The following is a 27,069-nucleotide window of genomic DNA, read 5'->3' as shown; positions in this document are numbered from 1 at the left end:
GAGCACAAGCAGTGGGGGTAACAGGCAGTAAAAAGGTAGTATAGTCAATGGATGATTGATGCTGGTGAAGTTGAAGAAATGTGTAGGTTTTAGAATTGTGACCAGTTCTCAGAAAAGGTGGTAAAGAGGATAGGGCCTGTAAACACTCGACCTTGTGTAAAACAAGGCAGCCCTTGGAATATAAGTACTTCTTGAATTACCTCGGTAAATGATTGTTGAAATGGCCGCTCATTCCTCATTTCATGCATTACAAAACTATTGTTTTAATATCAGGTTTCTTTACACCTTTCACGCCAAATCTCATTTTCTTTTTTTTTTTTTCCATTACAGTTGACACTCATTATTTTATTAGTTTCAGGTGTACAGCACAGTGATTAGACATTTATGTAATTTACAAAGTGATCCCCGATTCACAGTTCCCACCTGGCACTGCACATAGTGATTACAATATTGACTGTATTCCCTATACTGTACTTTTTCCATGACTCTGGTGACACTAAACTTGGGAGAAGGAATGCTTAGGAATTTGCTGCAATTCAGACAAAATAATACGGGCCTGTAATGGTACAGAGTTAGAAAGGTGTACAGAATTATCTAAAACATAAAAGATACATATAAGACTACATTTGGATGTTATGTGAGGGAATACTTGAATTGTTGAAGTCTTCTATGTTTAAAATTTAGCAACCCAATGATTGCAATAAATAAGAGAAGCAGGTTGTTGAGCAGCTGCAGAGATATGAATTCAACTAATTATATACTGAAGCCGAGCTGTCTATTGGTCCCTCATTAGAAACTTCGGAAGACAGTCTGAAACAGGAATCTGGAGCACAGATGAAATCGTAGTTGTGGTGATAATCACAGCCAATTGGAAGAAGCGTAGACAAACACCTCTAAGGACAAACCAATAATTTGCAAACTAACAAAGGTGAGCATAGCAGTTCTCTGGAAGGTAGGAGATAATCGGGAGAGTGAAATTAAGAAAACAAAATTAAGAGAATTCAAGAAGACTGGTCAAGAATATTAAATACAGTGAAAAGGTTACATGAGATGAACTGATAAATGACCATTGGATGTGCCCTGTTATCTTTATTAAGTTGCAATAGTATGTGAAAAACGGTGATGGTTTTGCCATGAATGGAGTGACCAAATATAAAATAAACAAGTTGAATTCACCTGGAAGGGCATACATTTTAAATCAAATATGCTATTAACCTAAATTAGATAAAATTTAATCTATTTTCATCACTCCTAGAAGGCTTGAAGATTTATGTTCAGGAATCAAGAGGTTCACCACTCCTATGAAACTCGTGCACAAATTCTATCATTTGTCAATACAGTTGACCCTTGAACACAGGTTTGAACTATGTAGGTCCACTTATATGTTTTTTTTAAGTACTATAAATGTATTTTCCTTATAATTTTCTTAATAACATTTTATTTTCTCTAGCTTACTGTATTCTATACAATATATGTAACATACGACTTACGTGTTAACTGTTTTATGGGTAAGGCTGCCAGTCAACAGTAGGCTATTAGTGAAGTTTTGGAAAGTCAAGTTATACGGGGATTTTCAGTTGGACAGGGTTAGTGACCCTAAAACCCCCCACCCCATTGTTCAAGGGTTAAGTGTCCTTTTTTTGGGGGGGGGGGAGTGTTAGGGGAAGGAGGGACATTATACCAGATATTTCAGCTTTCCTCAGAACTGAGCCATCCACCATCACAGCCTTGCAATAACATCCATTTGAATAGTCCAGACTTTTAATCTTACCCAGGCCATCAATTGTCAGACACCCCATTGTCATCCGCCAACCAAACCACCACTGAAACGTCTGTGCTAAGCACCAATCACTGCTCCCTGAACGCCCAGGAGCTGCAGGCCTCTAGGCCATAGGGAATTCACCCAACCACTCCTTGCCTTGAGCTGGCCAGGCGCTGGGCGCATGGCAAGGGAGACTGCTGCTGCTGCTGCGGTCGCCTGCGGCTCCTGACGTGCCCAGCGGGGTGGAGGCAGAGGCCTTGGCTGAAGGGCGGCTCTGAGGAGTCTCCTGGAGTCCAAAATTGTAGCGGGGGCCTTGTGACCGAGCCTCTATCGACGAGACGGAAGCCGCAGGGGCCGTAGAGGTTGAGGAAACCTCAGGCCTCAGCATCTTCACAAACCTCAGGCCCAAGTATGTTTCTCGGCGCCCCCTCACGGAGCCCAAGGACAGAAGCGACGGGGGAAAAGGCGGGAGGATGCGCAGAACCACGGCGCCACAAAGCGCAGGCGCAGAGCCACTGAGCGCAGGCGCACGGGACCCCAGCTTTCCATACCAACACATTTCCCCCATGCGCACCTGAAAATGGCCCAGCAGTTAATCCCATCCCTCCCACATGATTTGGTTTAATCTGAGGTAGACCTCAAACTGTAATCACCTGACATTATTCTTCATGGCCCACCAATGACCATCTGATTGGCAAGGCCCGATTCACACAGCCTATTTCCTTTATCCCAAGGCGTCTGATGCTTATTTCCCACATACCCCCAACTACACTAGCTTCTTTTAAAATATAGAATCTGTCTCTGTGAACCTCATGCTTACGATAGAAACAAATTTAATGCTCACACTTTAGCACAACCCATCTGACATCGGTCTTGTAGCTCAACACAGGGTAAGTGCCATTCACCATACAGCATAAACCAACCACAGGGCTGTTATTACATGCTGCAAAACTGCCCCTCAACCTTTGTGCATAGCACAGGAGGAACCATGGAAAGAGTGGATTTTCTTGGGACAGCTTCAAAAACAATTCCTAATCTCAATCTCTTGTACTGTGGTTTCACACAGGTTTTAATTAGGAACAGACTACACAAACTCAAAATCCAGCTTCACAACAAATGACCTTTAGGAAATTAAGTTCGGTACCTGTTTACTTTCCTTGAAAATGGAAATAGTACCAACATCATAGAGATGGCACGATTTAGAAAATAATCTGGTTACTATCATTAGACATTTCATTTAAAACTTAGTTCATGCAATATATCACAAATCAGGTATTCACAGCCTAGTTCACCCACATGCAATGACTGCAGTCCTCAAAACTTCAAATACTTCCAATGACAGCATTTAAATGTTTCATCCAATGACTTCCAAACTCAGAAACAAAATACTGCAATTTAGCCAACTATTTAAATTAGTGAATGGTCAAAATAATGCTAGGTATTGCAAGAATCTCATTTAAGAACCTGTATTCTCCAGGTCGTTAACCAAGTTACTGGTCAATGGTGTGTTAAATGAACCATCATTACTCACCCGTAAACCTATTCCTAAAATAACTATTACACAGGTATTTCAAATATGCATGCTTGAGAAATTTCAACTTCACCTCCAAAAAAAAAAAAGGTTCATTAAAATACTTTATTTTCATTGTAAAGACTTATTGAAGAATAGTTGTGCTCATTTTAGTCTGAAAACACAGGTACAAAAAATATTGTGGCAACTATCACCTTCCGTTTTCTTAATGGGAGAGGAGAAAAAAGGCCAAAAATCCCTTGGGTACTGGCATTCTGACATAAAATGTTAAAATTGAGAATACTGTATAGTACAATTCCAATCCTAGTCTAAAATGGTGAAGTGTCATTTACCTAAGTTACTTTGTAACTACCTCAGAGTAACCACAATTTATAAAATATTCCCAAATTTCAAGTCATTTATTTTTGTGAATCTTCTAATTCATATTTTTATAAATGGGGTTTATCAATTTTTATCATTGACACAGACCAATAATAACATGAAGGGAGCATACGGAAAAATCAAATAGAACACAAGACTTCTTCAACTAAACAGTTCTTAAACTAAAGATTACTGTTATGGAGAATATAAATACACTGAAGCATAAACAAAATATTGTACTCAAAAGAGTAACAGCATTCTAGAAGAAAATCTGAAGCTGAAGACACACGCAATAAATCTTTATTTTACAATATGTGTAACTTCTTAAAAATTAACAATTCATATACAAAATATTAACACAGTAGTGATTTTTAAGTTTGATAAGCACTTCAAATACAGAAATGTTAAGATGGCAAAACTATACTAAGCAATTTTTGCATCAGTGAATCTAGCTCACTAGTTCAGGCTGAACATTCACTCTCCGCAGTACCTCCTCAGGCATACAAAACACAGGACTAACAGGTTTAATCTCTTCTTCTCCCAAAAGTGACAAGCCAGCAATTCCAAATAAAGTATGAAAAGGATCTACCTATTAAAAAAATAAGAATTTATAGTGTTACAAAATGAAAACTTCTAAAATCCTGCTTCTGAACCATGGTTACACTGTAGCCCATTATATTTCCTTTATTTGAATGTATGCTTCAAATTTTCTGAATAAAAACGATGACTTCACATTGTGGTTTTTAACACAGGATCTTTACTATAGACTAATGTTTTGGCAGTAAGTGATGAAAACTATCTGTAAACTTTATATCCTTCATATAATCTCAAAAATTACCCCAAAAAGCATCCTACTTGGAAACTAACTCTTGGAAACACCCATTTCTAAGTCTGGAATAGCTTAAAACCATAAAGGTAATGCAAAGCAACATTGGAATGTAATGGTTATATGAACATGTCAGAAATAATACTTGCCATATCTCCTGGCCTGTCTGCAAATCCTCCTGTTTCTTCATCTTGACATGCTAAAATGAAACTACGCAGTTTCTCTCTATCAATCCAATGAAGTCTTCCAATTATCTTTAGAGAAGCCAACACCCACCATGAGTAGCATACATCTGGTAACTAGGAAGGGAAAAAAAATGCCAAAATTGCCTTTTATTCTCTAGTCCACACACGAGGGATGAGAAGAAATCAAGAAATCACTGCATACTGACATGCAGTGTTTGAAATGAGGAAATCTATAAATACAACTGCTTAGTATTAAAGATAATCACTGGAAAAGAGACCAAACACTCCAATCTACAGAAACCCATGCTGTATGTTTCAATTTCAATACTTCATGTATTAGTTTTATTTCCATCTGCAATGAATGCCTAACTCAGCTCTTTACCCAAGAAGCTGGAGGTGAGGCTCATGAAATCCATGGTGATGTATATTCCATTTCCCCAGGTAGAACATTTCTAACAAGTGTTGTCCAGGTAGGCAGACACCTGCTTAAAAATTACCTAAAGCCTGTTTCCTCAAAAAAGGGTCAACTCGAATTTAAGAAATACAGATCTCACCTTAGACTAAGTTAAGAATCTTCATTTCAACAAGATCCTTGAATGATTCATAGGCACATTAACAGCTGTCCTAGATTATAAATGCAAGTTCCTGGCAATCCCCACCCCACCCATTTTCTAATAGTTGAAAATGGTTTTCTAAGGTTCCAGGTTTTCCATTGAACCTTAATTATAACCCTCATGTGGTTATTTCCCTACTCCTTCACTTATTCAGAAATATCAAACAAGCAAAATTAAACAAAGATAATGAAAGAACCACCGCACCCTATCATTTTTTTAGGTCAGAGCCCAGGAAGCTCCAGCTCAAGCCAAATCTACACTATAATGAAAGTTGACAGGAAAATTATGAAATTTAAGTGTCCAGTTATTTTATTGGAACACAGCCATGCCCACACATTTCATTGCCTATGGCAGCATTTGCCCTTCAGAGTGGTTATTTAGCTGCAACAAGACCATGTCCTACCAAGCTGAAAATATTTACTATCTGACTCTCACAGACCCAATTTAGAACATAATGTGTGAGCTAAACTGGACTTAAAGGAAAATTGAATTCCTTTCTTCCAAATTCAAATGCCAAAAATTATGTTTTTCTTAAAATAATTAATAAACATTTTAAATGAAAACTGTAACAATTTTTTTTAAAAAAATCTCTTTGACAAATCTATTGTTCTTTCACATATTTAAGTCAACACGGAACTTTCTGTATAAGATGCACGTGTTCACATGAAAGTACTCTGGCTCCCAGATATAAGCTTCTAATGCATGACTGATTCCCCCTGGTATAGGTCCAGAACTGTAAGTTTGATCGAATAGCTTCATTTCAACGCTTGAAAACACAAGGACTTCAGAAAGATAGGAGAAAAAAATAAACTTAAAAAATTAATACTATGTATGAATACAAATATATTTTAAAGCTAAGTTTATCTGCCATTTTTGTATTTTCCTTCAGACAACTCAGTCTATTTCAGGATAGGGAAGACCAAGACAAATTTGTAAAAAGAACATCAGAATGCACCACGCATATCTTTCCATCAAAAGTGTCTTTTAAATGGACACCAGGGTAAAATAAGGATTTCAACCAGATGTTTTCCTTTTGAGAAGGGCATTTCTTTGGAGGCACAACTGAGAAGGTAATAGAGGGAATATAAACTGCTCAGTATCAATTAAGAAGAGCAATATTGAAAATAATCTAAGATAAATAAGTGGTACTCAAGGTTATAAAGCTATTAGAAGAGTTATCTTATGAAACAATACCTTCTCTGGCCTTCCATTGAGTCCACCTGAAGGTAACTGTCGTTCACAAAGCCACCAACCGAGTAAATCAGAATTTACTTGATGCAACTGATTAGTAATAGCCAGGAATCCTGTGCAACAATAGATCTAAAATTACAGACATAAAAATACAGGTGTGTAACTTTCCAATAGTAATAGTGATAAAAACTCAGAATTATTCAAATTCCATTTTATGTCTATAAATTTACTAACAAATGAACAGTTTAAAGTGCAAACACGTAAATATAGTTATTTGAACAAATCCAAGCATACTATTACTAGGATCCAATTCTTCAAGGAAATACTATTGTCAAAAGCATTTTATCTGACAACTATTTGTGTATACAATGTTCTCTGGCACAAGCAAATAGGTGTGTTCAGGACAGGTACAGACAATGTTTTCAACTGCTTAGTTGTTTGCCTGGGTCAGAGGGCTTCACCAACAGGAATATACCGTGTTTCCCCAAAAATAAGACCTAGCCAGACAATCAGCTCTAATGCGTCTTTTGGAGCAAAAATTAATATAAGACCTGGCCTATTTTACTATAATGTAAGACCGGGTCTCATCTAACATGATTCAAGACCGAGTCTTACATTAATTTTTGCTCCAATAGACGCATTAGAACTGATTGTCTGGCTAGGTCTTATTTTCGGAGAAACACGGTATGTAAAGCAAACTATTGTAAAAATACTTTCCTTAATCAGCAATTAAACAACTCTTATATAACATCCTACATTATATTACATTCAGTTAATAACTTCATTCATATTCAAGACACTAAAATTACTATTAACATATTTTAACCTGCATTAATGTATTACCTGCCCAGCATGGGATTCAGAACCTGGCCTACAACCAAATCCACCATCAAAGTTCATACACGATAAAACAAATTCGATTGCCTTTTCCACATTAATAGCATCCAGCTTTCCCTACAAACAAACAAAAAAATGCACCTATTAAATTCCAGAGTAACCATGGACACTATTTCATTCCAATACAATATTCCAAACTTACCAATAGAGCCAAAGTTGCCACTGCACAAAAAGAGAATCTTGTATCAATTTCTCCTAAAAATAAAAGGGATCAAACAAAACCATAAGTGTTATCAGAGGCTTCTGATCATAATATACAGTGTAAGTTAACTAAAAAACTCTGCACAACTACCACAGTTAAACATCCAATAGCTCAAGCTTAAAATTTAATTTTAGGTCACCAATAAGAAAGCTAAATTTCAAGTGCAATCACTTTACTTCTAAGGAAACTAAGCACTAGAAAAATACAGCAAATTATCTTACATTGCACATACAGTGCCTAGAAGGGGGTGGGGAGAGTCAACTATCAAGAAGCTAGAAACTACACAATTTCTAACAACTTACCCTATTATATAAAAGCAGATTTTCACATCCCATGAAGCAGCTGGTCTCTTCGGCCTGCACTGTATTCAGCCCTAAAGTAGAGATTATCTACATTTATCAAGTAAAATACTATCCCCTCCCTCCACTCAAACATTCAGTAAGCTTGTGAAGTTTGCATTTTTCCCCCTTGCCAGTGAGTTTATAGAACTTTACAAAGCCACCCAATATTGGGGGGAAAATTTCACCTACCTTATCTTTTAGACTGGCCCCCTCTGTTCCAGTGCTCCTGTGTGCTGATATAACTAGCACAGTGCATGCTGGAACTTCCAGCAGACTAACTCCAGTTAGACCAGCTGCTTAGTGGGACCTGAAAAGATGAAAAACTTAAAAATCTCCTTTATAAATTAGCAAAGCCTCCAGCTTATTGTAATTACAACTTTGCAACAAAGTTTATTACTACAACTTTGCAACAAAGTTTATTACTACAATGAACACCAAAACATTTTAATATTGGCATTTTGGGTAGCATGGATGAAAATAACATTACCCCAAATATCGCCAGCAAAAGAACCATCTTCTTTCTGTAGACTCTGAACATATTCAACAACTTTATTTACGTCAATAACATTAATACTATCATAGAGAGTAAGAATCTGTAAGAAAAAAAAACATGTTTAATACATCTTCAAAAAGTTTGTTTCAATGTTCTTCAAGTACCTTTAAATTGTAAATCAAGTATGTCCTTTGTCTATGTATATTGTGAACTGTTCTCAACCATGCAGACAACGTTCTACGCAATTATAGGCATTAGCAACAAACCCAAACCTTTTTATATATAGGAAAACATATAAATTGTTAACTTAGCATTTCAAGACTTTGAATCTAACTTATACTTTAAACCCTTATTTGTAGATCTTCCTATTATCAAAATTAAAATAGTGAACTCCATCTAGTGATTTTCAAATATTTACATATATTAAAAATAAACATTTTACCACCCAAGGTCTCAGTGTCATTTCAGTATTTTCATCAACTTTGGACTCAGCTAATACATGCCATCACATCACTGACCTTGTAGAACAGACTTCATTTACAAAGATTAGGGTGACCACTTTTGTCACCTTCCTAGTAACTCATTTCAACTTTCCCACTCAGCTAAGAGTATACACGACACCAAGACTAAATTTAATTTACCTGGACAGCACTCAGAGTATATAAAAGATGAGGATCATGTCCGATACTAGCACTTATTCCACCACACTCGTGTTGACATGACTTAATAAATGTGAGAATTTCTTCTCTATTCATGCGATGTAGTTGTCCCATGAGATCCATTACAGTCAGACCCCAATAGACGCCACTCATTCTCAAATACTCAGACATACAGTATTCCTAAAATACAATTAAAAATGCCAGTTTGAATTGATGCCAGGTTAGAGACTGAACACAAAGCTAACTAGCCAGTTATTTTTTACTTCACTTAATCCTATCAGTAAATAATGAGTTTAAATTTGTGGCTCTCAAATTTGGAGGATTGAGGGCCAATATCTGAGAAGCATAAGATAAATTCACTGTTGACTGACAAATAGGGCTTTAATCACTCCCAAGAGCCAACCATAAGTATAAAACACCTATCTTTTTCAAGTTCAGGGAGAACTTTTCATAGATTAGACGTTTATTAACATATGGGATCTGTACAAAACCTATTTATTACCTATTAGTAAATGATTTAATGACTCGAAAACCAAAATGGCCAAAGCACACAGAAGAAAAACAGATATAAAAACTGCTATGAAGATTACAGAAACAAATTTTTGCTAGTCAGCAATGCTTTGATTACCTTTTAAGAGGTCTGAAACTGGTGAGTAGTCTTAGTGGTTTGCTATGAACCCAAATTTAGGGTTTAAAAACATCAATAGGTGAGCAGTAGATAAACAGTCAGGAATAAGTCAAGCTCTAATCCTTTAGTCATCCAGTGAAAAAATAAACATTGCCCTAACAATTCCACAATTACAAGATTATGGGAACCTATAACTTAAGAATTTATCAATACTAGGTGTTTTCCAAGATGGTAAATAATCCAGCTGTTTGGATACAATCGGGAAACACAGAGGGTGGCAAAAAAAATGTATATTTAAAAAAAACTGTATTAAAATTGTAATACTCAATACATACCAGTAACAAAAGATGAATACAAGTCACACTTGACTTCTTCAATTACAAGAGGTGCCCAAATTACCATCATGGTCCTGACACTTCTGATTATGGAGAACTACTGCTTGAGCAATGTTGACCAGTGTCCACTTGTATACATTTCTTTGGCACCCCAGTATTTACTTTCAGTTGAGTTGTTCACTACTTCTTTCTAGGAAAACTATTCAAGGTCTCAGTGTAATTCTAGAGCTAGTGTTAGTACACATCAGCCATAAATTCAGGTAATACATGCCATCACATCATCGACCTTGAAATTTAACGTATTCTTACCTCAACTACAAAAGTAAAAATCTATTCTGTACCTCAAACCTCCTACAAATCTGGGCAGATGCGCAATCTACTTTGTTTGCCAACACCTCTAAGTATTGATAAGAACCACAGTTAATCCTGATGTACTCTCAACTTCAGATTATCCAAAGATTTACCTCCCTGCATTTCAAGGTGGTATCTTCAGTGCTTGGCATGCATAAGTTGGATACCATTTTTAAGAAACATGGGCCATAAATACTGGCTGCTTATGCAGAATGGTCTGACTCCTTTAAAATAAACTTTCAACATAAAATTATACATACATAATCATCTTTCTTTGAGCCATAGGACGCTATATAATCCGCATGCTTCTCCAGTAAGAGGGTGTCAGGTGCATCTGACTTGATAACAACGTCCTTCTGTGGTGTGCCCTTTCAAAATAAAAGTAGTGATTTCAAATGTTTATTTTTTGTTTGACCCCAGAGCATATTCATTACACATTTGAATTTTTTACTTCGATTTCATCTTGCCAGAAAACCCTTTCATTTTAAAAACTGCCAAGTATCTGACCAAAAAGAACTAAACGCTTAAGTCCTCATAAAGATTAAGGTTATTTTTCAGGTCTCAGAGTAATTCTAGAGCTAAAGTAGTCGTAATCAACTTCAGATTCAGAATACATGCCAGCTCATCATAGACCAAAAAAATTACCTTCATCTGTTGTTGCTTATCTTTCCCTTAAAGAGTAAATGGCGTAAGAGGGGAAGGGGGTCAAATACACAGTGATGTATTATAGAAATGTACACTTGAAACCAATATGATTTTACTAACGAATGTCACCTCAATAAATTTAAGGAAAAAAAGTAAACTAAACACTACAAAATATCAAAGCTTGTCAATTCAGGGCAACTTATGGTTTGTTTACATGTGGTAGAAAGCCAGCTGAAGCATAAAAATAAAAATCCAGCTGGCCGGAAATTTGCAGTTAATTCCGTTAATGAAACTAATCCTAGAAATTCAAGTCTCAAAGCACTTTCCACGCACCCCAAGTTATTCCATTGACCAAGCAAGCACTCCCTTTAGTCTCATCTTCTCCAGCTTTAGTCTTAGTTTCTGCATCTGCAACAAGCCCCTGGTGAGGAGGACGCAGCTCTGGTTCTCCGCACTTATCTTCGTGGTTGAGACTGCACTGTATTCACAAGCAGTTCATGACGCGTACCAAAAAGAATTAAGTAGTAAATTTCATTTCGATCCCATTTAAAACTTACTAGATCTTCAACGAGACCACACCAGCCACGATTCTAAAGATTTTGAGCCATAAAAAAAATTCTAGAGCTAGTGTATTATGGAAAGATAGGAGTACTGCCGACAGGCCTGCCTGCTTTTCAGAGATTAAGAAATCGGGCCTGACTCCTGAGGCCTACCGAACAAATTAGAAGCGGCAATCGCGACCGCGAGGTCTGCAAAATACGCTGAGTAACACCCACTCTGAGTCCTCAGGAAACCTTCCAAGGCTCGGGTCTTAACCATTCTCAATACAAGCTAAACAACCCTGCGGGCAAGGAGCTGCTCAACATTACCCTACCCGGCCTACTCCAGAACCATCTAGACAGCAGCGCAAACACACCCGCACTCACCATATCTGAAAGCGAAAAGAGACCGAGAGCAATTCCTGGGTGTATTTAGGCGGCATGCGCCTGCGCAGAAGCGCCTCTCAGGCCCCCTCTGCGGCCCGATATAGCTGACCAAAGTCCCGCCTGTCCCGTGGCTGCCCTAGGACCCCACCAACTGCTTATAGCTGTCGTCGCTGCCTGGCCCCAGTCTCCGGCGCCCATTTTCTCGTCTCGTAATCACATGTGTTGATCTAAAACAGTTTTAAGTAATATTTAAATATGTCAGTTACTGTTAGGAAATCATTTGTTCTTGAGGCTCTTAGCACTCTGTGAAGATACGAAGTGCCTGGTAATCAGTAAAGTTTTTGCACGTAGTAAGTGTTCAATAAATGTTTTTTTTTTTTTTTTTTTTTTTTTTTTTTTTTTTAGTGAATGTTAAGGAAATGTTCATATTCCCCTCCAGTTTGCCTTGTCCATTCCGGGTCCGGCTCCCCACTTTTTCAGGAAGTACTAATAGCTGAAATATTTGGAAATTACTTTCGAAAAAGAAAACACCGTGTGCTTTTGACGAGCTGTCAACAGAATTCACATTTGCTAGGTGTATCATTACAGTTATTTTCATTAGTGCTTTCTTACGTCTTTTCATACTTAATCATTTGAGCACCTACTAGAAAATATGGGCACTCTAGTCTCTTAAAATGTACTGAATTCAGTAACGAATTCAGTGATATATGTGGGCTATCAATACTTGAGTTAAATCTACGGTAAGATTTCATTATTTCTCCCTGTGATTTTGTTGATTTCCCAGTTATAGTTTGAGACTATGCTATTAAATACATATAAGTTTAGAATTACCTATTTCTGGTGAGTTGGGCCTTTTATCATTCAGTGATGAGCACCTCTAATGAGTTAGTATTTCTCTAATACTAAATGTGAAAATGCCTGCCTTGTTAAATATTGATTTCCTCAGCATTTACCTCTAAATCAGATGGAGGAGTGGTGGAGTGAGGGAAACCATGGGATAGAGAGAGAGTGGTCAGATCTGGGAAGAGCAGTGCTCAAAATAAGAATAATATAAGCATAAGATCCAAAAAGTAACGTTAAGATTGAGTCAGTAACTGCTGAAGGAATGAAAATAAGCCTCACTTCCTACTTTATCAATTCATTCAGCAAATATGTATTGAATGCCTAGAATGTGCCAAATATTAATCAAAGTTCTGGAAGTACAGTGGTGAGCAAATGGAAGTATGTATAGGGAACGTAAGTTCTAGCAATTCTTGTAATTATATTGAGCAGTTCTATTTCTAGGTATTTCCCCTACAAATATACACACTTAGGTATGAAGTGACTTATGTGCAAGAATATTCATCGCTGCAGTCTTCATAATAGCAAAAGATTACAAATATTTTAACTAACCATCAAAAGATTAAATAAACTATGGTATATTCATTATGGAGCCATTAAAAGAATGAGAAAGTTCTGCATACATTGCTATGGGAAGATCTCCAAAATACATCAAGTGAAAACAAAAACAAAGTGCCAAGCTATGTATAGTATGCCACTATTTGTGTGGGAAACAAAGGGAAAAAAATCGATGGATGTATTTGTGAATGCACAGAATTACTAGAAGCAGTTGCCTACAGGAGAAACGGGTGGCTGGGGACAGGATTTAAGGAAGGCTTTCTTTTCACTCAATACTATGGTACTTTTGAATCATTGGTTACTGAGCATAATTTTAAGTTTATATACTTTTGCTTCTTTTTATATGCTATGGAGTAATATCTTTGTGTCAAATTAATAAATGTTTCTTTTTGCCAGTAAGGTGTAAAGGGGTATGGATAGCTGTATAAAGTTGTGTTAGTATTTATGAGCTTTGCTGGTCTGCTAAAATGTTTGTGTGTGACAAACACTTCTCAATGAACTGCCTCCCAGTTTTCTCTGTGAAATAGAGTTAGTGTCTTTGACTGTCATAACAATAATAATGATGATTATATAACTATAATAGGAGCGATAGTAACATAGAAATGCAGCTACTATAGGTTTTTGTTTTTTGAGAGAAAAAGAGTAGTTTTGTTCCAAAGTATCAGTTTTTTTCTAGAATATAAAAAAGCACAGTGAAGGACAAAACTTTAGGAGAGTGAATTTTGCCTTGATGTGTAATATCCGAGTCTGAAAAGACAATGGAATGCACTATAGTTATGACAATTTTCCTTCTGTTTTAAGGGGCTTGCTTCCTCGGTTTACAGATTTACTCCTTCACCAATAATGTAAAAGGTTAATCTTTACCTTCTGTTCTAGACAGCAAAGCTTTTGTCTTACCTGAATGAATTTTCTGAGCTCTCAATGTTTACTTTTTTGTTTTATAAAGGGAACAAAATGTCCTCATTTGAGAAACATCTAAAGTTTCTTATAATCATGTTATATTTTTCTGTTTTATTTGTTGTCCCTTTAAATAGGCAAGAGTGTTCTTTCTCAGGCACCTATAATCCTTTCTTAATCAAGATAATAGGTCATCTTTGATATCTCTTGATTTTGCCTTCCCAAGGTCAGATCTTGAATTTAGAAAAATAAACATTTCAGGATACATTTTACACCTAAATGTATCTTTGAAATCTCCTGGGATATCCTGGAAAATCACAAAAACTCTTCTTGCACCTTATAAAAAGATAATAGAAAAAATTAAGTTTATTTCATGTGCTCCATCTGCATTTTTTAACTTATCAACACTATTGTGGGAGCTTCATAGGAAAAGTTGGTAAATAAATCAGGTCGACTTAGCCTTCCTTAGCTTAAGTTTGTATCGTTGAGATGTAATTAATATAAATATGTCCAAAATTATATACTTTATGACAAGGCCCTGGAGATTTGTCAGTGTTTTTTCCCTCATGGGAAATAATGGTAAAATTCTTGTGAAATACCTACATTCTATGCTGCAATAGAAATTTTTACTCAATTCCAATCTGATATTATTGGGTACAGTAATTAACTACAACCTTCAGTCTAGATCATTGCAGTGAACTGAATGTTTGTGTCCTCCCAAAATTCATATATTGAAATCCTGCACCCCGATGTGATGGTATTAGGAGGTGGGGCCTTTGGGAGGTAATTAGGTTGTAAGGGTGAAGTCCTCATGAACGGGATTAGTGCCCTTATAAAAGGGACCCAAGAGAGTCCTCTCACCTTATTTCTGCCATGTGAGAACACAAGCATTTGGCAGTCTGCAATACAGAAGAAGGCTGATACCTCGATCGTGGACTTCCTAGCCTCTACAACTCTGAGAAATAAATGTTTGTTCAAGCCACTCAGTCTATGGTGTTGTTACAGCACCTGAACCTGACAGTCATCTACAGATAGTTTCTGTTTTACTCCGGCACTAGCTGGAAGGCTCTGCTGTAAGTTACAGGCCAAAGTTAGTGCATTCAGGAAGGGACAGTCTCAGAGATTCATGGAAAGGAGCATGGTGTTTTGAACTATTGATAGATATTTCAATGAAGTCCCTTGGGTACAGACTTCCAATCCAACAGCTTAGACAAATTTCACACCACACCATTGGACTGAGTCAGGATTTCCAGGACTCTTTAGTCTGAAAGCAGATGGCTTCTTGAAAGCAGCTCATTGACCCAAGATGCACCATACCAATTACAGAGAACTCAGTGAACTAAGGGGGAAATTTAATCTTGGTTAGTTGTTTAGAATACTGTTTATGCAGTTGTAATATAATATTTTTATGGCTATATGATTAAACCTTTTTTAATTCTTACGCTGTCTGTAGCCTTCAATTTGCTGGACTCTCTTTTTGTAAAACTGGAATTTTAAAATGGTATCTGATTCTCACTCAGTCTCCAGAATTAAGAACATATACTGGATCTTCTTACATTTCATGACAATAATCAAAAAGAATCTGTACTACTGTTTACTAGGATATAATTGAACGAACTGATTGTGTACCAAGACCATATGTGGTATGTATTATTTGACAATACTCATTTAACCAGGTATGACAAGCCCACTATTAATAAACAAGTTGACTTTATACAGAGGTGCCAAAAAAAAGGACGTGTGTGACAATTAAGTTTGTAAACTCATCCTAGAAAAAGTGCTACATACCTCACTGCTGAGTATCACTATGGTCACCTTTGAAGCTATGCACTGACGCCAACACCTTGTCCACCCTTCAAAGCAATTTTGGAACTCCTTTTCTGGAATGGCCATCAGAGCTGTCGTTGTATTACCTTTGATGTCCCGGATGTCATCAAAATGTCTTCCTTTCAGTATTTCCTTTGTCTTCGGGTAAAGAAAGAAGTCATTGAGGGCCAGATCAGGTAAGCAGGAAAGGTGTATCAATACAGTTATTTGTTTACTGGCTAAAACTCCTTCAGAGAGTGCTGTATGAGCTGGTATACTGTTGTGATGCAAGAGCCATGAATTGTTGGTGAACAGGTCGTTTTCGTCTTTTTCACGCAATCTTTTCAGCACTTCCAAGTAGTAAACTTGGTTAACTGTTTGTCTAGTTGGTATAAATTTATAATCAATCATCCCTCTGATATCAAAAAAAAGGTTGGCAACATCATTTTGACTCTTGATTTGGACTCACAGAACTTTTTCGGTCGTGGAGAATTGGCTGACTTCCATTGTGCACTTTGACGCTTTGTTTCAGAGTCTTATTAGTACACCAATGTTTCATCACCAGTGAATAACATGGCCTAAAACATTGTCTTGCCTCTCCAAAAGGTCTTGGCAACTTTTGACTCTCCTTTTGTTCATCAGTGAGCACCTTTGGAACCATTTTTGCACACACCTTTCTCATGGCAAGATTTTCAGTTAAGATTTTCCAGTTTCTCTATCGATGTTTACTTGGTCTGCTGTGCTTCACAGTCCAGCTGACGATTTTTGACACACAATTCGATGAATTTCTGAAATTTTTTTTCAGTTCTGCTTGTTACTGGCCTCCCTGACATCTCTTCATCAGTAATGCGCTCTCCCCTCAGAAAAACGTTTAATCCATTTGTACACTACTGTCTTCTTCGTCTCATTATCCCCATAAACTTAGACTAACCATGTCCCTGATTTCACTTCCACTCTTGACAAGTTTAACAAGAATTTAATGTTTGTTCATTGCTCTAATTCAACTCATTCTTGCGACAGCACAAAAAAACACGCAACAATAATGAACGCCACTCAGCAAGACACTGCCACACGTCGACACTAACACACCTGTGAGACACTGATATACGAAGGTTATGAACCCTCACTGAGCTGTTTATATAGTGCCACCAATGTCAGTACACGGTGGCAAGTTCGCGAACTTAAGTGTCATACCTCATATCCATATATTAAAAAAGGAAAAAACTATTAAAATTACGCAGATGTTAACCACTTTGAGCACCTCTTGTAATTGCAGAAGTCAAATGTGACTTGTATTCATCTTTTGTTATCGGTATGTAGTATTACAATTTTAGTACAGTTTTTCCCTTTCTTAAATGGGTATACATTTTTTTGGCACCCTCTGTAGTTAGGTCAATGCATACAAAACTACTACAGGTCCCTTCTTGGCAATCCAGGAACCTTGTAAGTTTTGAAGAAGCTGAGAAGAGAAATTGTCCCAAAATCTCACGTACTACTGGAGAAATCGGGTGGAGGATTTCTTGGGCTTGGTTCCCTAGCATTTAGATAGCAAATTACAGAGGCTTTTAAAAGTCCAATTTGAGTGTCTTTATGAAAAGTTTCAGACAAAAGTTAATCCTGTCTGTATTTGCAAAGTAAATTCAAGAGGCCTGCCTTTTTGTAATCAAGAATAATCTTGGCAGATTATTTAGGATCACAAGGAAGAGGCTGTCAGAAAACATTGTGAAAGACTTGGAAATGGATGAAAGAAAATACTGAGTATCTTTTTAGTGAAGTGCTAGGTATTCTCTAATGGATCCTCGGGGTATTTTCTGAAGCGGTTAGGTACCTGTTACTGTCTTTCTGTTGGCTAGGCTATCTTACAACTCTGTAAAGTTAGAAGTTAAATTGTAGAAAATGGACAGTAATACAAATGAACTGTGAACTAGAACTGATTTCTGTTCTGTAGAAAAGACCCCTTTAGATTTTATTGTCGTATAGGTTATTAACCAATTTTATATCCATTAATAGTTTTAAGCATTTCTTACTGCTGTTTTATGTCTGTTTTTCAAATTCTCCCTTATACCAGTTTTAACATCTTATTTGTTCCCTCATTCATTGAGTTCAATGAAATGTTTGATGTGTGTAATCAACAATAGAAACAAAACTGTTGCCTGTAGAATTTAATCTACAAAGTCTTTTGTACTAATTGATCATGGGTAATGTATTCAAATTAATGAATGTCATTCTGGAAGCCATATAAACAGCAACTTTTTTTTTTTAATTCAGGATAGTCTTGGGATAATCTCTTCTCCCTTTATGCATTATGACTATGGTGGATTCCTTAAACATTCATTAGACTTGCCATAAGCACATCACATCTTTTATAAACCAATGGCTTCTCTAGGAACCATCAATTCATAGACATAGGCAACAAACAGTCATGTTTATAGTCTGTGACTCTACTTACCCTCCTGGCTGTAATAGCCCTAGACAGTCAGCTTATGTAAGGGGTAGGATATCTGATACATAAATATTAGATCTTATTCTATTATGAGATCAAAGAAGCAGAGAAAACTACACTACAGAACAAGAAAGAATGAAACCTGACAGGGAGAAATGGAGTTGAGAGGCAGAAAAGTACTATTTAATGGATTGCTAAAGACTATTTGGGTTCTAGTCCTTTCCTAAAACTGACTCCATGCCTGCCCTTCAGATCCAGGAGGCACTTCAATATACAGTTGACCTTTAAACAAGCTGGGTTTGAACATCCCGGGTCCACTTACACGTGGAGTTTTTCAATAAATACTTGTAGTACTATAAAAGTATTTTCCTTATGATTTTAGTAACATTTTCTTTTCCTTAGCTTACTTTATTGTAAGAATACAGTATATAATCCATATAACATACAAAGCGTGTGTTAATCGATTTTATGTTCTCAGTAAGGATGCCTATCAACAGTGGGCTATTTGTTACATTTTGGTGGGAGTCAAAAGTTATACACGATTTTTACCTGCATGAGGCAGTTAGGGGGTCTCAGTGCCTCTAACTCTTCAGTTGTTCCTGGATAAACTGTACTTAAAATATATTTGTTCACGTTTTTACTTAAAGTAGCTTAAGTTCATTTGTATTAACTTGTGACTAAAGTCATAATTGGTACGGTTATATAATTGCTTAATACTTATTATCAAGGGTGCTTTAATAAAGTCTCATCATGTGGCTTTGGAATACATTTTTGTCTATAGGCTTTGTTTAGATTGGTAGGTAAATTTTGGGCTGTGTATTGTAATTTCAAATCTCCATTTGCATTACCGTGGACTCAAGGGGTCCGCTGGCCTGCACGCACTGAAGCTAAATAAGATACGAGCAGGAGACTGCAGCTCTAATCCATTCGAGACACCAGAGCGCTCTCTCTGTGCATGTCCACAGACAAGACATCATGTGCAAAAACACTACACACTGAGAAGGCAGCAGTCTACAAGCCAGGAGAGGCCTCACCAGAAACCAACCCAGATAGCACTTTGATCTTGGATTTCTAGCCTCTAGAACTGTGAAAAAATACGTATCTGTAGTTTAAGACACCCAGCCTGGCAGCCCTAGCTAATACAGGTGGAACTGTTAGCCCCACCCTTGACCTCTGGGGCGGAAGATTCTTTATAAAAACTCTTGAACAATCAGATTCAGGGGCTTCCACGTTGGTTAATACATTTATGTGCTGGGAGAGTGGTACATGGGTAGAAGGTATGAAAGCGCCCTATGCATCTTTCCCATTTGGCTGTTCCTTAGTTATATCCTTTATAGTAAACCAATAAATGTTAAGTAAAGTGTTTTTCCTGAGTTCTGGGAGCCATTCAAATTATCAAACCTGAGGGTGGGGTTTTGGGAATACCCAAATTTGCCGCAAAATTGGATAGATACGTGGGTAGCCTGGGGACCCAGGATTTGTGACTAGTGTCTGAAATGAGGGTACTTTATGGGACTGAGCCCTGAAACCTGTGAAGTTTGATGCTAACCATTCTGAGTTAGTGTCAGAATAGGATTGAACTGTAGAACACCCACTTAATGTCAGAATTGGAAATCAGAAGTAATGTCAGAAACACCCATTTAGTATAATGTAGTTTAGCAGTTATTTGATGATTAGAAGTACTAAGAAATTAAATTCACAAACTTTGGTTCTTACATTATCTTGTATTTTCTGAGGTATTTTACAAAATAATCTAATGAAAAATGGGCAGGTAACTTTATGCAGTTCAAAATAAAAACATGACTTTTTTTCCATTATAGTAAATTAAGTGTCCACTATTACATGAAGTAATAAAAGTTCTCAGAAAGAATACAGGTACACTAATAAGCATTGAACAATTTTATTTAAGTTTCTTTTCAGAACATATGCACAGGAAATGAAATTGTGTACAATAGACCAAAGGCTACCCAGAGACCAACAGAATCATATAAAAATCATTTAAGGCAAAATTCATTTATTTTAAGTAAGGCAAGTAAACAGTAGAATTAAACAAGATTTTCAAGTAACTTCTGGTTGTTGTATAATGGGAAAATATGAACATCAATTTTTTTACTATCACTGTATACAAAATTGAAAAGAAATGCTTTCCAAATTGTAGCAAAATGAACTCCTCTAATACAGTATCAAGTTTACAAAGTCACTGGCAAGTTATTTGATGGCACCCAAATCTTACAATATGTTCTCACAATGTAAATTTTAGAACATCCTGAATACGTTTTTATAAGCTCACTTTTCTGCCATTGGAAAAATATTGAAATTCCAAGTGATTTCTGTTAATTTTAAGAGGTCAAAATAACAAAACATATGTATTTTTCTGGGTTAATATAATTGAAGTACAGTGGTACTGAAGACAACACATAATTTTAATGAAACCAAATCTACTTGAGAAAAGGCAAGTCATAAAGTTAAACAAAGGTAGAAAACTACTATTAGAATTAGTTGCAGATGTTTAGTGTAAGAGTACTTATTTTAAAGTTTTCATTGGAAAAAAATCTTAAAGCCCTTACTCTTTTCTGCTTAAAACTGATAACGTTCAGCTTAAATAGTGGATAAAGTTCTATTTACTCAAAAATTAATCATGTTTCTACAGCAATCTTGTTAATTTTTATACCTACCAATGTGTTCACGGGCTATAATAAGCCTTTGAATTTGTGCTGTGCCTTCATAAATCTGCAAGAAAAAAATATACATGTAGGTAAAATATCTTCAGTACAGAAATACTCCAATGTACTTAATATTTTGGAAAGTAGTGTAAGTTCTACTGTAATACCCAATTGAATCAAATCATATATATGTTCTGTAGCGTAGAGTGATTCCGAAACCTGATTTTGTGAAACCTATGAAAATATATAATTCTGTAAAGATTAGGAAAAATTATTTAAAAAGTCATTTACCACAATTTTGGGAGTCTTTAAAAAAAAAGATCAAAGAATATTAACATTTCAAAAGTTTGGCAAATCTAAAGTTTGATGTTGCTAAAATATTTCTCCAATTATTCTAAAGTGTTTTTAACTCGCTGTCACTTTCAGTCATTTTCTATTTTTACTCTTAAAATCTGAGTTTTTTTCTCTTGCTGCCTAAGGAACAGAGTTGCTAAATAAAACGATACTAGATTTGGTTTTGTTCCATTAGATATTCCTATTAGCCAACCTTCACTTCCAGTTTGAACTTTCTAATCATAGCGATTTGTTAGTTCATCTCAGATGACAGAGAAAAGTTAAATGGTTGCTAATAGTAATAATTATATTAATTACAGGCTCCAGGAGAGGAAGAATATCACCAGATAAACCTGTAACTCTGAATAAGGCACAAATTCTGGTCCTCAGTTTTTTCATTTCTAAATTGACAGGCTGCATTATGTCTAAATTTCCTTCTCACACTAGCATTCTACAATTCTACCTCTAGATTTCAAATGACTGGATTTGTCAAATAATTTCCTGGGAGTAGAAAGAAGCAAGGGAGGAGATACTGTGGAGTATGAGTTGTAATTATTAATACTTAAGCTACATGTACAGAACATGTGCGTTTATATCCAATTTACTAAATTACTCTTTTAAGTTTTTCTAACCACCAATTTAATTCAGAAGACAGAGTCATCTATATCTGTCTCCTCATGTTGGCTTTTCACTCTGTTTCAGTCAATTCAATAGTTGTCATCCAAGATTCAAAATGAAGTAATTTTAAATGACATGCATACTTTTAGGAGAGCAAACGGTTTGGTTACAATTAGCTAGGATGTCAATGTCAAGACTCAAAGAAGGCTGATCCAGACCCGTGTACATGCCTGTACCATTTACTTTGTTAGCCTACTCTCTATTTAAGGCATATAAAAGATAACATTCTTGTTTGTGTTAATTAGTTCTAAAAACTTCAGCTTATAGCCATCTAGAATGTCATTTATTATTATTAGTGGCATAAAATCCCTAAATGATCAGAAGTCTGCCATTTACAAATATTGTTTCCTAAAAAGCAATAAAAATAATTTTTAAACTTACCTGATAGATCTTGGCATCCCTCATTAGTTTTTCTACAGGGTATTCTGTATTAAATCCATTGCCTCCGAAAATCTGCACAGCATCACTAGCTAACTGATTTGCAATATCTCCAGCAAATGCCTTTGCAATGGAGGCATAATAGGTATTTCGACGACCAGAATCAACCTCCCAAGCTGCTCTCTGGTAACCTAATCTCGCTAATTCAACTTTCATCGCCATTTCAGCCAACAAAAATGATACTCCTTGGTGCTAGAATTAAAAAGAAAAAGTTTAAGAATATATATTGACTAACTTAAAAGTTTTTCTCCTGGAATTTTTAAAAAACTTTTAAAACTAATCTTAGACTTAAGTTACACTCTGCTTCCTCCAATGTTAACATATTACAAAAACAATAGTATACTGAACAAAGATAATGTATTAACATTGGTACAATAGTATCAACTTAATTATAAACTTTATTCAAATTTGGCCATGTTTTCCACTATTGTCCTTTTCCTGTTCAAGGATCCCATCCAGAATTCCAATTAAATTCAGTTATTCTTAGTCTTTCCTAGTCTGCTATTATTCCTCAGTCTTTCATGATCTTGGCACTTCTGAATATTACTAACTGGTCATTTTTTGTAGAATGTCCCTGAATTTGGGTTAGTCTGATGTTTTCTTAGGACTGGAATGAAGCTATGCATTTTTTAATGAAAATACCACAAAAATTTTATGTATCCTGAGTATCTCTTAAAATGTGGAATCAATGTGTACAGTCTCTGTGGGTCAGGAAACTCCCAGTGGAGAAATTAATGCAAAAACAACCCAGCTTCTTTTTTATGAATGAAATCTTGCCCTTTGTGACAATATACAAAGAACTAGAGGGTATTATGCTAAGTGAAATACGTCAGACTCAGAAGACAAATACCATTGATATCACTTACATGTGGAATCTAAAGAACAAAATAAATAAAACAGAAGCAGACTCAGATACACAGAACAAACTGATGGTTGCCAGATGGGAGGGAGATTGGAGAGCTGGGTGAAAAGGTGAAGGTTTTAAGAAATACGAATTGGGGGCCAGCACAGTGGCTCAGGTGGTCGGAGCACCATACTCCTAACGCCAAGGTCACCGGTTCAATTCCCACAAGGGCCTGTGAGTTGCGCCCTCTACAGCTAAGATTGTGAACAACAGCCCTCCCTGGAGCTGGGCTGCCATGAGCAGCTGGAGGTTGGTGTGGGCTGCCAAGTGCTGCACAGCACGGGCTACTGTGTGCTGCTGTGAGTGGCTGGCGGCCAACATGAGTGGCCCACAGCTAGTGTGCTACTGTGGCTGCTGTGTGCTGCCGTGGGCTTTGGTGTGCTGCCATGAGCAGCCGGCAGCCGGCAAGAGCTGCCCTGAGCTGCTGACCCACAACTAGAGACCACAACTGGAGACCAACTGTCTCAGCCTGGGGGAGTGCAAGGATCATAACACCAGCATGGGCCAGGGAGCTGTGTCCTACACAACCAGACTGAAAAACAATGGCTTGAACTGCAGTGGGTGGCGGGGAGGCAGATGAAGGGGGGAAAGAAAAAAAAAGAAATACAAATTGGTAGTTAGACTATAGTGAATAATGTTGCAACAACTATGTATAGTGCCAGTTGGGTATTAGACTAATATAATAAGGGGATCACTACATAAATTATGTTAAACATAATTAATGTTTAACCACTATGCTGTACACCTGCAACTAACATAAAATAATATTGAATGTGGACTGTAACTGAAAAAAATACTTTTTTTAAAAAGGGAGGAAAAAAAGGAAATAGAAATTCAAACTGGCTTCAGACTTCTCCATACAAAACACCAATGCCAGAATACACTTAATTATCAGAGTTTTAAGAATATTTTACAATTCAAAATTCTATACCCAGTTAGGTTATTCCTGTTATAAATATATTTACAAAATTAAATGAAAATATTTAAAGAAACAGCTCTTAGAATGGTGAAATCTCTGGGGTGCCTGATAAAAGTAAAAAAAGTCATTTTCTAGGATGCTTCCACAATGCATTGAAGAAAAATAGTAATTGCTGCAGATAAACTGACAAGCAAAAATTGAGAGGAAATAACTGGCCATAACAGAGATAGAAGATACAATAGATGAAAAGATTTACACCCTAAGAACTTGGGGTAACAGAAAAAAATCTGAAAGTTACCATAAATGAAGTATTTTTGTAACAGTGACCCTCTATCTTCTGGTTTTGAAATTTAAACCTCTGATGTAATTCTATTCGACAGTGGTTTGGCTTGGGACTTTTTGCAAGTTTGTTTTCCTTTCTTTGCTTCCCTCTCCTCCCCAAACCTTGATGACTGTTTACTGTGCATTTACTATGCAAACCAGTTCCAATGGTTCTGTTTACTTTGGACCAGTGTGCACACCAGGCCTGGTAACTTGGGATGGGTTTTTACCTTTGTATAGGATTCACTCCTGACCCTCGGGCAGACTAGCCTCTGGGAAGTACTTTTTCCTGGAAGTTGTCTGGCCACCATCTCCTTCCTTTGTTCTGCCCTCCCTTGTGAGTCTATAAAACCTTTGGTGGTATTCAGAGCAGGAAGGCAGTCTTTGTGACAAGGAATCCACTGTCTTCCCCTTTAATGCTGGCATTTTGGAATAAAACCTGCTTTTCTGTCCACCAGCCTCACTCTCGAGTTTTGGCTTTCATGCTACAGCTGGACCTTTTGCAAGGGAACAACAAATTGGCGCCCAACGTGGGCCTGAGATCAGACCACACCAAGAGCTGGTGTGTTCACCACCCCCCAAGGGAGGGAGCGGGGATGCTCCGATGCTTGCAGCAGGCTGGCCCCAGGGGAGACGATTGCAGGAATTACCCAGCAGCTGCCAAGACCTTGTTCTTGTTGGGGATTTTTCCCAACTCTCCCCTTACCTGTGTTGACACGTATAAACACCTAAGCTGGTAGAAAAAAAACAGTTGTCAGTTCCGGAAACCACAGGTTAGGGCCTCATTTGAGATCCATTTGCAATGACGGTTTTGGGCTTTCAGGCCATATGAGCTTCTATGCCATTTGGGGTTTTATGCCGTTTGAGCTTTATGCCGTCTGGGCTTCTATGCCATTGGGGGTCTTTTGAGACCCATTTGAAGTCTGGGCCTTGTAAGACCTGGGGAGCGCACCGGAAATCCTGTCTCTTGTTTGGGCATCGGTGCCACTTGGGGGCCTCATTTGAGGCCCATCTCTGGTACTGATTTGGCCTTTTATGCCATATGGGGTCTCTCAAGACCCATTTGCAGTATCAGTTTTGGTGGGAGACCAGGTTCTGAGCCCCAGCTCCTCTTTGTTGAGGATCTGGTGTGAGTACTCACGTTTGGCTTTGTTTTGTCTGTATGTAATTTGTTCTGCATTTGTCTGTGCTTTGTTTTACCCTCCTTCTCCTTTGTTTGTGTCTTAAGCAAAAAAGGGAGGCTCTCTGTCTATACCATCTGAGAGTCCTCTGTGTCCTATGTTGGTTGATTGGTCAACTTATAAACCAATGACAAAAAAGAAAATGGTGTTTTACTGGAATAGTTTGGTCTATGCATACCTTAGAGAGTTTGAAAAGCAATGGCCCCTTAATGGGTCTTTGAACTATTATATTATCTTGCAGTTAGAATTGTTTTGTCAAAGGTCAAGAAAGTGTGCACGCTTTTAGGATGTCATAATCTCGGTCTTGCCCCAGAGTTATATAAACTCTCCCAGCTTGACATCACGACCACCAGAACGTAGTGAAGGACATCATATGGGTCCTCTTTATTGATGGTATACTAATGAGACTGGATGAGCAGGAAGAAGCTAGCACACTGAAGGTGCTGGTAGGGCAATGTGCCTTGTGGGATGGAAGACAAACCATTTAGATCCAAGGACTTCCTATATCAGTAAAATTTTATAAGCCCAGTGGTCAAGGGTGTGTTGGGATAGTCCATGTAAAGTAAAACATAAATGACTGCACCTTCTACCACGAAAAAGAAAGCATAACACCTGGTGGGCCTGTCTAGATGTACCATGTTTCCCCGAAAATAAGACCTAGCCATACCATCAGCTCTAATGTGTCTTTTAGAGCAAAAGTAAATTAATGTTATCTCTGTTACAAAATTTGTCAAGAAAATACCTTGAGTGATAATTAACTTTGAAATCTCAGAGAGTTAAGAATAGAACTAAAATAAAAGGTTGTTACAAAGCTTTTCAGTAATGATGTTATATATATATGATATGTATATCATGCATATATCATATGTATATATACATATACATATGTATGATATATATATATATGTATATATACGATATATATGCTTAAACATGGTTTCCCAAATTCTGTTGGTAACTCGAAACCTTGGGATTTTGCTACGTTGGGTTAGATGATAAAAATTATTAAATGTCTAGATATTCCAAAATAAGAAAGTTGACTGAAATATTAATTATTGGATGGGTCTGAGTTCAACTTTTGGATTCTTGTTACAGAAAAGCTAAAGAATAAATTAAGATCTGTTAATAAATGTGTTCTGGGC

General features: G+C 36.9%; 3 protein-coding genes and 3 non-coding genes across 9 annotated transcripts in view; all 6 read right to left on the bottom strand.

Moving 5' to 3' along the window:
- MSH4 (mutS homolog 4) overlaps positions 1-3,539 on the bottom strand; it is an 85,715-nt gene extending 82,176 nt beyond the window's left edge. The window contains exon 1 of the mRNA XM_033115144.1: positions 1,919-3,539. Coding sequence (XP_032971035.1) covers positions 1,919-2,330 — 412 coding nt within the window. The 5' untranslated portion in view covers positions 2,331-3,539. The remainder of the gene's footprint in view (positions 1-1,918) is intronic.
- Positions 3,540-3,672: 133 nt separating this feature from the next.
- Positions 3,673-12,007, bottom strand: RABGGTB (Rab geranylgeranyltransferase subunit beta). 4 transcript variants are annotated; one of them, XM_033115146.1, is made up of 9 exons: positions 11,947-12,007; positions 10,636-10,743; positions 9,044-9,241; positions 8,397-8,502; positions 7,509-7,528; positions 7,313-7,423; positions 6,473-6,598; positions 4,629-4,778; positions 3,673-4,242 (listed from the first exon to the last, which is right to left on the bottom strand). In XM_033115146.1, the coding sequence occupies exons 1-9, from the start codon at positions 11,947-11,949 to the stop codon at positions 4,102-4,104; spliced, it is 963 nt and encodes a 320-aa protein (XP_032971037.1). In that variant the 5' UTR covers positions 11,950-12,007; the 3' UTR covers positions 3,673-4,101. The 4 variants fall into 4 exon arrangements, with proteins under 4 accessions (XP_032971037.1, XP_032971036.1, XP_032971038.1 ...); XM_033115145.1 differs by having other exon boundaries at positions 7,509-7,561; positions 11,947-12,003; XM_033115147.1 differs by lacking the exon at positions 11,947-12,007 and adding an exon at positions 11,354-11,790 and having other exon boundaries at positions 7,509-7,561.
- On the bottom strand, positions 8,850-8,921 carry LOC117027866 (small nucleolar RNA SNORD45). Its single transcript, XR_004423994.1, has one exon. It is a non-coding gene; the product is annotated as a small nucleolar RNA SNORD45 (small nucleolar RNA).
- Positions 10,230-10,311, bottom strand: LOC117027863 (small nucleolar RNA SNORD45). Its single transcript, XR_004423992.1, has one exon. It is a non-coding gene; the product is annotated as a small nucleolar RNA SNORD45 (small nucleolar RNA).
- On the bottom strand, positions 10,931-11,009 carry LOC117027864 (small nucleolar RNA SNORD45). Its single transcript, XR_004423993.1, has one exon. It is a non-coding gene; the product is annotated as a small nucleolar RNA SNORD45 (small nucleolar RNA).
- An 8,367-nt stretch (positions 12,008-20,374) lies between the features above and the next one.
- Positions 20,375-27,069, bottom strand: part of ACADM (acyl-CoA dehydrogenase medium chain) — a 32,417-nt gene continuing 25,722 nt past the window's right edge. The window contains exons 11-12 of the mRNA XM_033114417.1: positions 22,546-22,794; positions 20,375-21,220 (exon numbers count right to left, since the gene is read on the bottom strand). Coding sequence (XP_032970308.1) covers positions 21,149-21,220; positions 22,546-22,794 — 321 coding nt within the window. The 3' untranslated portion in view covers positions 20,375-21,148. The remainder of the gene's footprint in view (positions 21,221-22,545; positions 22,795-27,069) is intronic.

The sequence above is a fragment of the Rhinolophus ferrumequinum genome, chromosome 9 (assembly GCF_004115265.2).
Source record: "Rhinolophus ferrumequinum isolate MPI-CBG mRhiFer1 chromosome 9, mRhiFer1_v1.p, whole genome shotgun sequence".
In the NCBI taxonomy this organism is placed as follows: Eukaryota; Metazoa; Chordata; class Mammalia; order Chiroptera; family Rhinolophidae; genus Rhinolophus; species Rhinolophus ferrumequinum.
This window is presented reverse-complemented; position numbering and strand designations above follow the sequence as displayed.